The sequence below is a fragment of the Monodon monoceros genome, unplaced genomic scaffold, assembly GCF_005190385.1.
Source record: "Monodon monoceros isolate NGI ecotype Baffin Bay Population unplaced genomic scaffold, NGI_Narwhal_1 Super_Scaffold_21, whole genome shotgun sequence".
Taxonomy (NCBI): domain Eukaryota; kingdom Metazoa; phylum Chordata; class Mammalia; order Artiodactyla; family Monodontidae; genus Monodon; species Monodon monoceros.
The window spans coordinates 147,468,876-147,481,349 of record NW_021703778.1 but is presented as its reverse complement, the minus strand read 5'-3'; the positions used below and the strand labels follow the sequence as shown (position 1 = coordinate 147,481,349).

Here is a 12,474-nt window from a genome sequence, read left to right as displayed (position 1 = left end):
CACATCTGCAGTAAGTTCTATAATAAATATTAGTATTGTTCTCATTTTGCATCTGAGCCATTGAGGCTTTAAAACAATGCCGAATTTTACCAATAGCAAGGGCTATTAATACTGTGGGTGAAATACCTTTGGAATAATTTGCAGAACATATTGCTATGATATCCTTGAGACACACAGTAAGCATAAACTTGAGGTCTTTTCCCTATTCAAGAAGTCCAGTTCAGGGCTTCCCTGGTGGCGCAGTGGTTGAGAGTCCGCCTGCCGATGCAGGGAACACGGGTTCGTGCCCCGGTCCGGGAGGATCCCACATGCCGCAGAGCAGCTGGGCCCGTGAGCCATGGCCACTGGGCCTGCGCGTCTGGAGCCTGTGCTCCGCGGCAGGAGAGGCCACAGCGGTGAGGGGCCCGCGTACCGCAAAAAAAAAAAAAAGTCCAGTTCATGGCAGGACATAATCGGTTCCCGAGAAGGGTACAGGAGACAAACTGGGTGAGGATGAGTGGAGGGAGAAGGGTGAAGAAGCTCATGATACTAAGGAGGGAAAGCTCAGACATCTCATATTACAAAATGGAAAATCCTCAGCATCTTATACATCTGAGCAGAAGTAAGAGGCCTTATTTCACCTTCTTTTTGCTCTAGATAATATGGAGACTCAGCTTTTATCCCTATACTTCAAAATATGAGAGCACATGTGTCTAAAAACACTACAGAAAACTTCTTTCCGATGAAAATCTGATTAGATTAGTAGTTTGCGCCCAGATACCTGGTTCAGCCCTTTAACTAAAAACTGAGAAATATTTTAGTTTTCTCCCTCCTCAATTTTCAAGGAACCAGAGGCCAGAACTAGGGAGCTTCCGTGGCCTTCAGTGTTCCCAGGGTTCAAACTCAAATCTTAGTTAAGAATGTGACCATGCTTATAGATGCTGTCACTGCCACCTAGAGGTGAAGGGAAGACATAGCTCAACCAGGTAGAATCTGGTTAACTGCTCTCACCCTCTGACTCTAGTCACACGATGCACCAAAAATTTTAGTCGAAAAAATAATTAAAATAATTGAAATCCGATTCTAAAAGAACAGTTTTCAGAGTACAATGATATGTCTCAAAGCACCTACACCTAAATATGTAGCCTTCTTTTATCCACGGTATTTCCCATCTTTGATGTACATTTCCTAAAATACAGAAACATATATAGGCCATGCTTTTTACAGATGCAAACCACCTCCTAAACTGCTATGCTCTATAAGAAAACTATGCATAAAAAGAACTTCAGAGTTCTTTGGTAAAATATATATATACGTTTTGTGGGGGAAATACATATATATATATATATATATATAAGCTTTGTGAGAGAAAAGAACACAAGCACACCAAAGTTATATGCTTATTTTAAACAATTTAAAGGGTCTAAAAAAAACACTGTCACCTGTAAAATCCTATGGATGTGGGAAATGAAAATTCAAATTATTATAAGTTGAACTTTATTTTGTAAGTCACACTACCTTAAAACTTAAGAAGTACCTCAAGAAAAACAGAAATATATATATATATTTATATATATAATCTATATATTATATACATATAATATATATATATATTTTATATATATAATCACTGTAAAATATATTACAGGCTTGTAGGTGAAAAAAGAAAAAGCAGCTAATGCCCACCCTAAATACAAGAGGGCATGAAACAGCTCAAGCCTTCAGCTCTGGAGTCAGATCCAGGGGTTCAAATTCCCACTCCACTATCCACCTGCTGGAGACCTCAGGGGAGTGACTTCAAGTTCCCTTACGCAAAGCCTCAGTTTCCGCAACTGCAAAAATGCATCTACTTTAAGGTTGTTGTGAGCATTAAAATAAATGCTTGGTATATAACAGGTATACACATGTGAGATTTTTTTTTTTTTCCTTTTTAGACCATTTGTGAACAACAGTGGCCCTAGGATCTTCATACCAATTGCCATTGCATGAAAATACAATGTGACCCTGGATCCCTGCTGGGAAAGGTGTGTGTTTACATACAAATGCTTGTACATATGCGTGGATATGCAAGAGAGACTGTGAAGTGATAAGACTGATTTCTGTAATCTGAAGCCCATCTGGGGACACTCTTATTTTCCTGAGTTGAATACAACAGAAAAAAACAACCTGATCTTAATACACTCTTTAATGGGTCAACTCGAATAAACACCCTCCCCCTCCGCTCAAGGTCTCTTACCTAGCCAGTCCTTCTTCATAGAGATAGATGACAAGAGGATCATAGGAAGTCACAAGCACATAGAGGCGCACGTCAAACTTGAAATCTGGAAAAAAAATTGGGGTACACAGGTAAAGCTAAGCTCATTTGTCTTCTGTTACAGAAGGAATAGTACAATGTAACAAAGAAATATGAAAGACAGTCCTCCTCTCCCCATGAAACATACACTGCCCACACACCTTCCCTTTTGAGGACAAATAATTATACCATACATTGTAAATATATATATACATGCATTGTACAGTTTTCATATATATTTGTTTCTGTTGTAACATATAAAGCACTTTCTTTTTTATTATGTCAAAATCAACTTCAAAATAATACCGTGAGGTAGGTAAGGAACCAGCTTCATCTCTGGAGCCACAGTTGCCAAGAATTTCACACTAGCTTAATAAAGACTTAATAGAGAAGACTATAAAAACATTAAAAAAAAAATTTAGTACGATCTAGCCCAATCCAGTCAAAGACCTAATCACAACTCACCATCTATGAGTAGGGGGTTGTTAATGTAACGGGAGACCAAGATGTTCTCTTCCAGGGAAATCTGGTTTGGCTGTTGAGTAAAGAGAAAAATGAAAGGTAGAAATGCAAAGGAATCCTGACTTACAATAAAGAAGCAAAGTTCTTAACCATTTAGAAATGATAATATGGAAAACTAAAACTCTAAGAAAAGGTTTCCTCTAAGTTACCCATATATTAATTGGCCATATAACACACCACTTCCATAAACACTGTGAGAATCCAATTATAATGGGGGAAAACAAAATTTACACAGCACCTCTCATAATAGAGCCTAAACAGCTTTAAAGATTTATATACATGATATTAAATATTTACATGCCAAGAAAATAAAAGCTACTTAAAAAATAAATTAAAACTTGCTTCCTCCCAAATGTAAAGCATGTTGGATATTTTAGAATACTACCATTATTCTTACAGGAAGGCTTTCATCAAGTTGTTCAGAGAACTTACAGATCTTTCCACAATGGATCCCGGCATTTTCCCTGTGAAATGGGATGGATATTTCACTGACTCACTCAATAGTGCTTGCTATGCCACTGCAGGTAAAGAATGAACTAGATCTTTTAAATACTTTTTTCAACGAAGAAGAGCTGTCTATACAATAAATAATGGTGAGTATGATGGGTATTGTATAAGGCACTGGGGATACAGTGATGAATAAAACAAATGCAATCCCTGCCCTCACAGAGCCCGATCCCTACTCCCAAAGAGTTTGATGTTTGAGTAGAGGGACAGCAAATATATAGAATTTAAAAGAACACAAAGCAGCACAACTCCAAGTGCAAGATGTGAGGCTGCAGAGTGGAAAGAGATCTGGAAGAACAATTCCAAGTGAGACTAAAACAGAAAAATCAGTTGTCAGTCACCACAATCCATACAGGACAAAGGAACTCCAAAAGGGAAGTGGCTATAATGATAACTGTGATGATAATAGCTATAGTAGCAACAACAGAAACACTATTAACATTTGCAGGAAAAGAATTTTAATAAATGTACTGAAGATTTGCTATGTGCCAACACTGTTCTAATCCTTCACAAGTATTATTTCATTTAATCTTCATCCAACCCATGGTAGGTATAACACCATCCAAATATTACAGATGAGGGAAGAGTCAGAGAGGGTTAGGAACCTGCTCAAAGGCCCACAGCTAGTAAGTGATAGAGCACCATTTGAACCCAGGCAGTCTGCCTCAGAAGCTTAATTCTTAAGCACTATTTGCACCTTTTCTCACAAGTTCTGACCTAAAATAACTGTCCAAACCCAAAAGTTTGCCTTTATAATAATGCATTTGCCATCCTAAGTACTACAGTTATAAAATAAGGATAATTGTGTGACCCATAACATCATACACAACCACAAGAAGCAACTCCGGGGTCAAGATAATGAGATTCCTCTCTCATTTCCCACTGCTGCCATCTCAAACTCAGAACACAACTTCACAAGCCATCTCTATGCATCATACGGACACTACAACATCACTACTGATTCATACTCTGGACTTGGTGACCCACACCATTTCCTGATCAGTTTCTCACACGTACTATCTCTATTTTGAGTCAGCTTAGTAAGTAAGAACTGATGCAATCACAGTACAAAGAAGCAAGCTGCAGGCTTCCAAACCTAAAATTAAACAATTGCAGCTCTTTTTCTACTAAGTAACACCTACAGGCTACAACAGATATGTAACCACCCAACTCTACTTGGAACCAGAGACTACAATGGTAATGGTCTTCACTCTATGACACATCTAACATCCATGCCCATTTCCTCTCTTCTCTTCCTCATCATATACATTTGTCCTTTGAATTATGCAGAACATAATCTCTTACATTATTTCGGTAACTTTAGTATTTGTTCAATGGTCTATACCTCTCATTTCTATCTGCACTAGTAATTAAATTGTAAGCTCACGGAAGAAAAGAATTGTTTGAGTACAGTTTTTTTGTATAGTGTAATATACTGATAAGCAACTAACGAAATTTTTGACATCTTCAAGCCTGTCTCCTTTTCATCCATCCCCAATTAACTCATTTTAAATGATGTTAATTCTAAGCTCAAATTGCCCTCCCAAGTATGCTAAAGCAAGAATCTGAATTGTTGGGAAAGTTGGAAACCCATCCATTTTTCTAATTCAACTTTAAGATTAAAGCTCATGGTATCTGTTAAGTTATTGTAAGGTAGACTGGTACAGTGGTTAAGAGGGCACGCTCTGAAATCAGCAAGACGAGTTAAAATCTTCACTTACTATGGAAGGAATAGTAACTACCTCTTAGGGTTCTCATAAAGTCTAAGTGAGATTATATTTGGAAGGTACAGTGGTAGGCACATAGTAGATGCTCAAGAAATATCAGTTAGTATTATTATTGCAAACTCAATAGTATCTATGTGGTTCCATTTACTGAGTTCCACAACTCAACAGCATTCCTCACGACGTGCCACACACCATTCTGCTCAGAGCAGTGCACTGATTTATAATGAAGATACATAAGAATTAGGAGATGATCCCTATTCCTGAAAAGCCTTTAAGGAGTGGCAGCACCTGGCACACAACAGGGACTCCCTAAATATTTGTTGAACAATGAGAAAAAATGGAGAGCACCTAAGAAAACATAAACAAATAGAAACAAGAGAGCTGTACGGAATTATATTCACAAATATAGGAGTGAAAAGAGTGACCAAAATACTCTCCTGATACTTCAAAATCTCAGAGAAAACACTAGTATTTTATTTACCATGAATAATGTGTGAGACAAGGATGACTAAATTTGACTTCCATAAATCAAATTCATACCTTAATCAGAAAACACCAGATCTTTTCCCTCCTCGATTTGAATATACTAAATTGGGAAAATATGGCATTTAGTCACGGTTACTGCAGGAGCTGGAGCAAACACAACTCTGTTCCTTTATGCTGTATTTTCAGAGCTAAAAAGCACATCATTAAGAGACCATGTTCGCCAATCAGCCAAGATGCTTCCATCTGTAGGAGCTCACACTCCTCTCTCTTCAGTATTACATAAAAGTAATCCTTCTTCTATCCTTTATCCTATTCTCATAATGGTAAAAGTTGCTATTTGCAGATATTTTCCAAAAGGTTATGACTATTAGGGGGAATTTTTAATAAGAGGCCCTCTCATTCCTCACTCCAGTGGGAAGACAGGGAGAGATGTTTTTATTTGGCCCTCACACCTAACTCTGCCCTCCCTCCCCCATCCCTCACCCACTCACACTAGCTCTGCTTGCAGACCCTCCACTGGAGCACTCCCTCTCCCTCCCCCTTGAATCTAAAAGGAAAGCAGGCAGCAGCCTTGGAAAGAGTTACTTCATCCAGTTGGCTAATGGGTCACATATTCCATGGGAAAGGATCCAGGTATGGAAAAGAGGAGATGGTTAGGCCTTGTGTGTAAGGAGGGAGAGAAGAGTATTAACTGCATGGTTTGTAGGTCTGGGTAAAAGGTGATAAAATTCCAGATTTGGAGAAAAATGGGAATATTTTGCCATTATGTCCACATGTTGCCAGCTCCCCTGGTGCTTGCTGGCATCTTCCCAGGCTTCTGTCTGGCACTTCCACCAAAGACCTCAAAGAATCAGACTCATTCCAAAGCTTCACTGAGCGGGAGGTGGCAGGCAAAGGGTCCTGCCAAGTACTTTGATCTCTGCAGGGGGTCTCTAGGGAGTCAGCCCAGGGAGATGTGGGAGGGAGGAGAGCCTGCCAAATGCATTCTCTAAAGACTTGTCACCCCCTTTATGAGAGGCGCGCGGCATCCAGGGAAGAGTCAGGGCATGGGGTTCTCAGCCCCACCAAAGAAAGTTTAACTTTTCTATTCTTTATGATGTTGGTTTTAAAATAACAAATCACCAGGGCAAAAGAGCATTCCAAGAGAAAAAAGTCCCAGATGAGCTGGGAATAGATCCTATTCTTTTTGACTCATGTCTAAGAAAATAAAAAGCAAACTTGTACCACAGTTGACTTTCAATAGCAATTCCATTTGGCAGCTAAAACCCAAACCCAAACTAGTGCCGTCTATGAGATTCAAACAACACTGAAGCTCCTGGCATGAAGCTGAAGGAAAAGCTGTTGGACAGGAGCCTTCACACCAAGGTCAGAAGAGAGACAAGAAAAGAGAGATCCAAGGCTTATGAGCAGTGCCTTCTGTCACAAGAGACCCAGGGCAAAAGGCCCTCCAGAGTGACCCTGGGTCAGGTAGCAGAACTTGTAGCCTGGGCTTGGGGCTGTATAGCTACTGCCTCAGAACCAGAGCCTATATTTCTTCAGCATGAAAGGGCTGGCCATCAGTGTTTACTGTAGAGTTTTTAGTCCAGACTGAATTTAAGGATTTTCCCATATGAAAGACCCCTTAGAAAGTTAGTTTCTGCACATATAGGAAATAGCTCAGACCATGTGAAAAGAAAGAGAACTGGGGAATTTGGGATGGTGTACCGACCACACACATGGCATATCCGCCTCCCCCTCTTCCCTTCCAGGGTCCCACCGTAAGGACAGAGTAGACATTTTATTTATTTATTTATTTTTTAATGCGATACGCGGGCCTCTCACTGCCGTGGCCTCTCCCGCTGCGGAGCACAGGCTCCGGACACGCAGGCCCAGCGGCCATGGCCCACGGGCCCAGCCGCTCTGCGGCATGTGGGATCCTCCCGGACCGGGGCACGAACCTGCGTCCCCTGCATCGGCAGGCGGACTCCCAAACACTGCGTCACCAGGGAAGCCCCAGAGTAGACATTTTTAAACGTCTGAAATGATAACAAGGCTAGAAAACAGTTAAAGGAGCCAACAAAAGACCAAAGGTTTAAGGAAATCCTGAAAGACAGAAAGAAGATAGGAACAGGTTGAGGAAACAGAGCAGAAGAAGCCCCAGCCCCAAATATCAGAGGTGAGAGTGATCTTCCCAAGGAGACTTCTGAGAAGTTCCATGCTGGCAGTGAACTAACACGAAGAGCAAGAGGGAGCCAACGGACAAGAATCAGATAATTAATTAAATAACAAACAGCATTTAAAACAGTGCGGCCAACAGGCCTTCTTCTCCAGCAACCAAAGCTTTGCCCTCAGGATGAAACCTAACAACTGTCTCGGGAGGACACCTTCTGTGGGTGGGCACAGGGATCCCACAGAGGAGTGGAACTTGAGGCCACTGCATCCTTACAGCAGATACAAAGTTGAAGAGAGAGGAAAGGTATCACCGCCCCACAAGGAAATCACCAAACTCTTCCTTTATATCCACAATCAGGCAGGCCCTGTTTTGGCAAGGGGGAAGGAAGAAGCACGCTTCCTCACCCATATCCACCTAAGGTGCGGCCTGACATTCAACACACTTTGCCCTCACACAAAGCACAGTCAGCCTCCTGCCCAGTGAGATGTTATTAGGGAATCAGTCCTACACTGAAACCCAGGCCAGCTGTCAAAATTTCAATCAGTCTAGTCTTGTTCATCAGTGTGACTCAACATCTAAGGTCACTGAAATTGAGAAAACCCAACAGCAGGAAAAAAAAAAACACGATCCCATGAAAATTGGTGAAACAAAAGAGAACTTTAAAAAACTTGCAATTCGTATCCTCAGAAAGACCCGCCAGCAAACTGCATCTATTAAGCAACAACAGGCTGTTATCACAAAAGAAAAAAAAAAAAAGGCAAATGAGAAAATAAGAGTGTTTGTACCTTACGATAGCCAATATAGAAATACAGTAGATGGAATGAATGATAAAATGGACAGAGCTCACACTGGTGATCCAGAAGATAAAGATGGGAAAAGACAGAGAATTTAAAATGAGAAGAAAGTTGACATGAAGAAAACACCCAGAATGCCTCAAAAAGGAGTACCAGAAGCAGAAGCATAGACAAAAAATGAATGATTTTTCCTGAACTAAAGAAAAACACTAGCTTCCAGATTGAAAGGGCTGACCAAAGGTCCAGGAGGAAGAATGAACAAAGACCCAGACTGAAATATTGGTTAAATTTCAGAATTCCCATCTGTAAAGTTTCTATTTGAGTTAAAATTTTTTACTCAACTTATAGATAAAGCAGAGAAACTGAATCATAGTCACTGAAGAGAATGTAAATATCATAAACCTTTAAAATATAAAAATAATAAAAAGTAATCAAAGCTAGAGATGTAATGTGGAAGGAAGGGTAGGGGGTGATATGAGTGCAGTGAATATCAAACTGAGAATTAGAAACAAAATGTAAAGTTGAGAAAAGAAGAAACATAAATCAACTGTATTAGGTTACTACTGTTGTTAGTCTAGCCAGTGAGAGTGGGGTTGGGATTTTATTTCATTTACTTTGTATATGTATTCAACTGAAAAACAACTTTTAATGAGGATTTTGCAAAGAATCAAGATATTAATGACTTTTGAAAAAAGAAGAGGATGAGGAGGAGGAAGAAGAAGAGGGGGGACGGAGGGGGCCAGGAGCAGCAAGGATGCCATGCCAGATTAAGGTTAATTTGCTTGAGGACCTTGAGGGCAGGAACCCACAGTTCTCCTCACAATAGGAACTAAATGTATGTGCTACCAATTAATGCTTAGTGCCAAGGAATTAGCAAGGCAGAATGCTGAAAGCAGAAAAAGTACCTCTTTTCTGCTGACACCAAAGGCTGCCCTCCCCCCAAATTCAATCAAGTGACTTATTAGCCACAGAGTAACTGTTGGCATGGGAGGAGGTTACTGCCAGTAAGGTGAACAGTAGACTCATACCCATCCTCAAATCACACTTCTGAATGCAGACTTAGTAGCTAAGACAAAGGGTGAAGCAGGGAAGAACAAACACAGAGCGAAGTATGCCACCCGCTGCATACTTACATTGTTGATCAGGTAGACACCCCGCCCCCTGGAAGAGGCCACTGGTTTTACTATCCAAGGTCCCCGGTCCTTTGAATATGAATCTGCTCAAAATATTGGGAGACAAAATAGGGGAGAAAGAAACAAACAGAAAGAAGGGACATGAGTTTATTATCTTAAATTTTAACACAGTTATCTACTCAGGTACCCAAAGAATTTTCCAAATTTATAAGTGGAGGACAGCAACTAAAATAACCTGTATTTTTGGACTAGCCTTAAAAATGAAAACAGAAAGAGAGAGAAAGGAAAGAGAGGAAGAGATGGCAATATTACATAATATATTTCTTCCACCATTTCCCCTCTTGAATGAGAGGATGAAGACAAAATAAGGCAAATATCTGGACGTTAGTCTATTACTGTCACAAACAACCTTCACGAATCTTTGATATCCTCGCCTCCTTTAACTAAAGGACCTCCAGAGGCTCACACTGCAGACGGTGACAACGTGAGTCAAAGGCCAGATCCCCTAATATGGTTACTTTCCTCAAGCAGTTTCTCTGAGCTTATAAGAAAAAATCGCCTTAAATAAAACAATGTGAGTGGAAAGGTAGGACAGTAATTGACGAGTGGTTAAAAGGTGCCCTTTACTTTTGTTCCTTTCCCAGGTTCAGGTTTACGCTTTAAATACCTTTGGATCATAGGAAAAGAAAACACACAACCAATATGAGGAGTCCCAGAGGCCTGCAGATGGCTCCGGCCTCCACTTAGGGAAGGTCAGTGGACACGAGAGAGAAGCAGAGACAAAGGACTCTCCCTCTGATAGGAGCCAAACTGTCTTTTCAAGGCCTCCCAACAGGAACTTGACTTGTGTCGGTGCCACAAACCATTTCACCAGGAGAGAAAGAAGACCTCCTTGTCTTCTCTCCGCCACCCTCCCCTGCTTTTTCCCTTGATGTGACCTCACAGAATTAGAAAAAATGCCATGTGCCACACAGAATGCAAAACTCCATGAGCAACTCCACTTCTGGGAATGTATTCTCTAGTCCTGCTCACACATACTGAAACATTCTTTGTACAAGATTATTCAGTGCTGCATTTTAATAGCAAAAGACGTCCATCAACTAATTAAATACACTATATTGCATCTATATGAGGGGCCGGCAAACTATTTTTTGGTAAAAAGCCAGATAATAAATAGCTTAGGCTTTGCAGGCCATGCAACTATTCAACTCTGTCATTGTAGCTCAAAAGCTACCAGAAACAATACGTAAACAAAGGAGCATGACTGGGCCCCAAAAAACCTTTATTTATGGACACTGAATTTCCTATGATTTCCACATGCCACGAAATTTTATTCTTCTTTTGATTTTTTTTCAAGCATTTAAAAATGTAAAAATCATTTTTAGCTCATGGGATACATATAAAAAGGCATAGGACCAGATGTGACACAAGGGCTGTAGTTTGCAGACACCTGCTCTACATAATGAAATATTAAGCAGACACACAAAATGAGAATGTTATTAAGGAACAGAGAGGGAATGAGCTCAAAGAGACTGTTGAGTGTTAAGAAGTAAAGTGCAGGGCACTGGGTATTGTATGCTCCCATCTGTTCACATACACACTCAAGCCATGTGCCAGTAAGTGCAGAGAATACCTCTAGAAGGATATGTAAAAATACTAATAACACTGATCACCTCTGGGGAGAACTGGATGACTGAGGAAAAGAGGAGAAAAAAGGCTTTTCACTGATTATTGTTTTGTATTTTTTTGGGGGTACCGTGACTATATTACCTACATAATTTACATAATTTTAAATTCCTGCAATAGATGGCATATTTATATAAGACAAATTAAATCTCTATAAACTGAAGTCACTGAATAGATGCATATATATATACATTTTATATATTTTTTCCATTTTGCCATTTTCCCCAAATTCTGAGGATACAATAGTTTGAGAACAAAAGGAACAATTAATAGTAAAATAAAACAAAAAAATTACAAAAATTTTTAAACTTCATTCATTCATTCAATACTTTTAAGTACCCAACCTGTGTTACGCAGTTTGCTAGTATGGGGCATGCAGAAGTGAAAAGACAGCAGAAAGGCAGGCCCTAAGCAAGTAATTAGACACACCGAGCTCACAAAGAGGAAGTGAGGGAGCTACATACAGCAGTGCCGAAGAAAATGACCAGACCTGTCTGAAGACAGTACCCCCTGTGGTGACAAGCGGACGCAGAAAATGCTCGTTTTCAGAACAGGGAAAATCTAGCTAAATGCAACTTCTGCCATCTAACGCGTTTAATAAATCTTACTTTGTGGACTAGGCTTATCAGAAGTTTCTGCTGCTTCTGGTGCTTCACATTTATCATGTTCTTGAAATTCTAAATATCAAAAAAAGTGTCTTCATGCTAGGCCTTTCTCCTTGATTTGCTGTATTTCAGAACAAGGATTGATTTCTTTCACAGGTTCCAAAAATGTGGGTCAGAAGCAAAGCAAGGCAAAGAGCTTGGCAGCCTGTCAGGATAAAGATATACTAGACAGGGCCTGCAACTCTTTCTGGTGCCTTCCAGGTCCTATGGTGGCAGCATGCTCAATCTAATGGAAAGAGCACTGAACCAGGCGTAGGAAGATCTGAGTTCTAATTCTGACTTTTCTAATTCCGGGCAATTTGCTTAAATTATCCGGTCTCATCTTTAAAATGAGAGGTTTAGTCATTTGAATTATGAGATCTCTCATAATCCTACTATTATGAGTCTATAAATTTACTGATTGCTTTGAAATCCAGTCATCTGAAATTAACTGGCTGACATTAAAGTTTTGCTCATTCCTTAGAATTATTTCTGTCTCTCTTGCAACTAAAGATGACCAGAGGATGCAATTCTGAGCAGTGAGAAGTAAA

At 40.1% G+C, this 12,474-nt stretch overlaps 1 protein-coding gene across 1 annotated transcript in view; it reads right to left on the bottom strand.

Moving 5' to 3' along the window:
- Nucleotides 1–12,474, bottom strand: part of TTLL5 (tubulin tyrosine ligase like 5) — a 307,505-nt gene that overhangs the window by 257,240 nt on the left and 37,791 nt on the right. The window contains exons 7-9 of the mRNA XM_029239548.1: nt 9,594–9,676; nt 2,738–2,807; nt 2,216–2,300 (exon numbers count right to left, since the gene is read on the bottom strand). Of these exons, the coding sequence (XP_029095381.1) occupies nt 2,216–2,300; nt 2,738–2,807; nt 9,594–9,676 (238 nt within the window). The remainder of the gene's footprint in view (nt 1–2,215; nt 2,301–2,737; nt 2,808–9,593; nt 9,677–12,474) is intronic.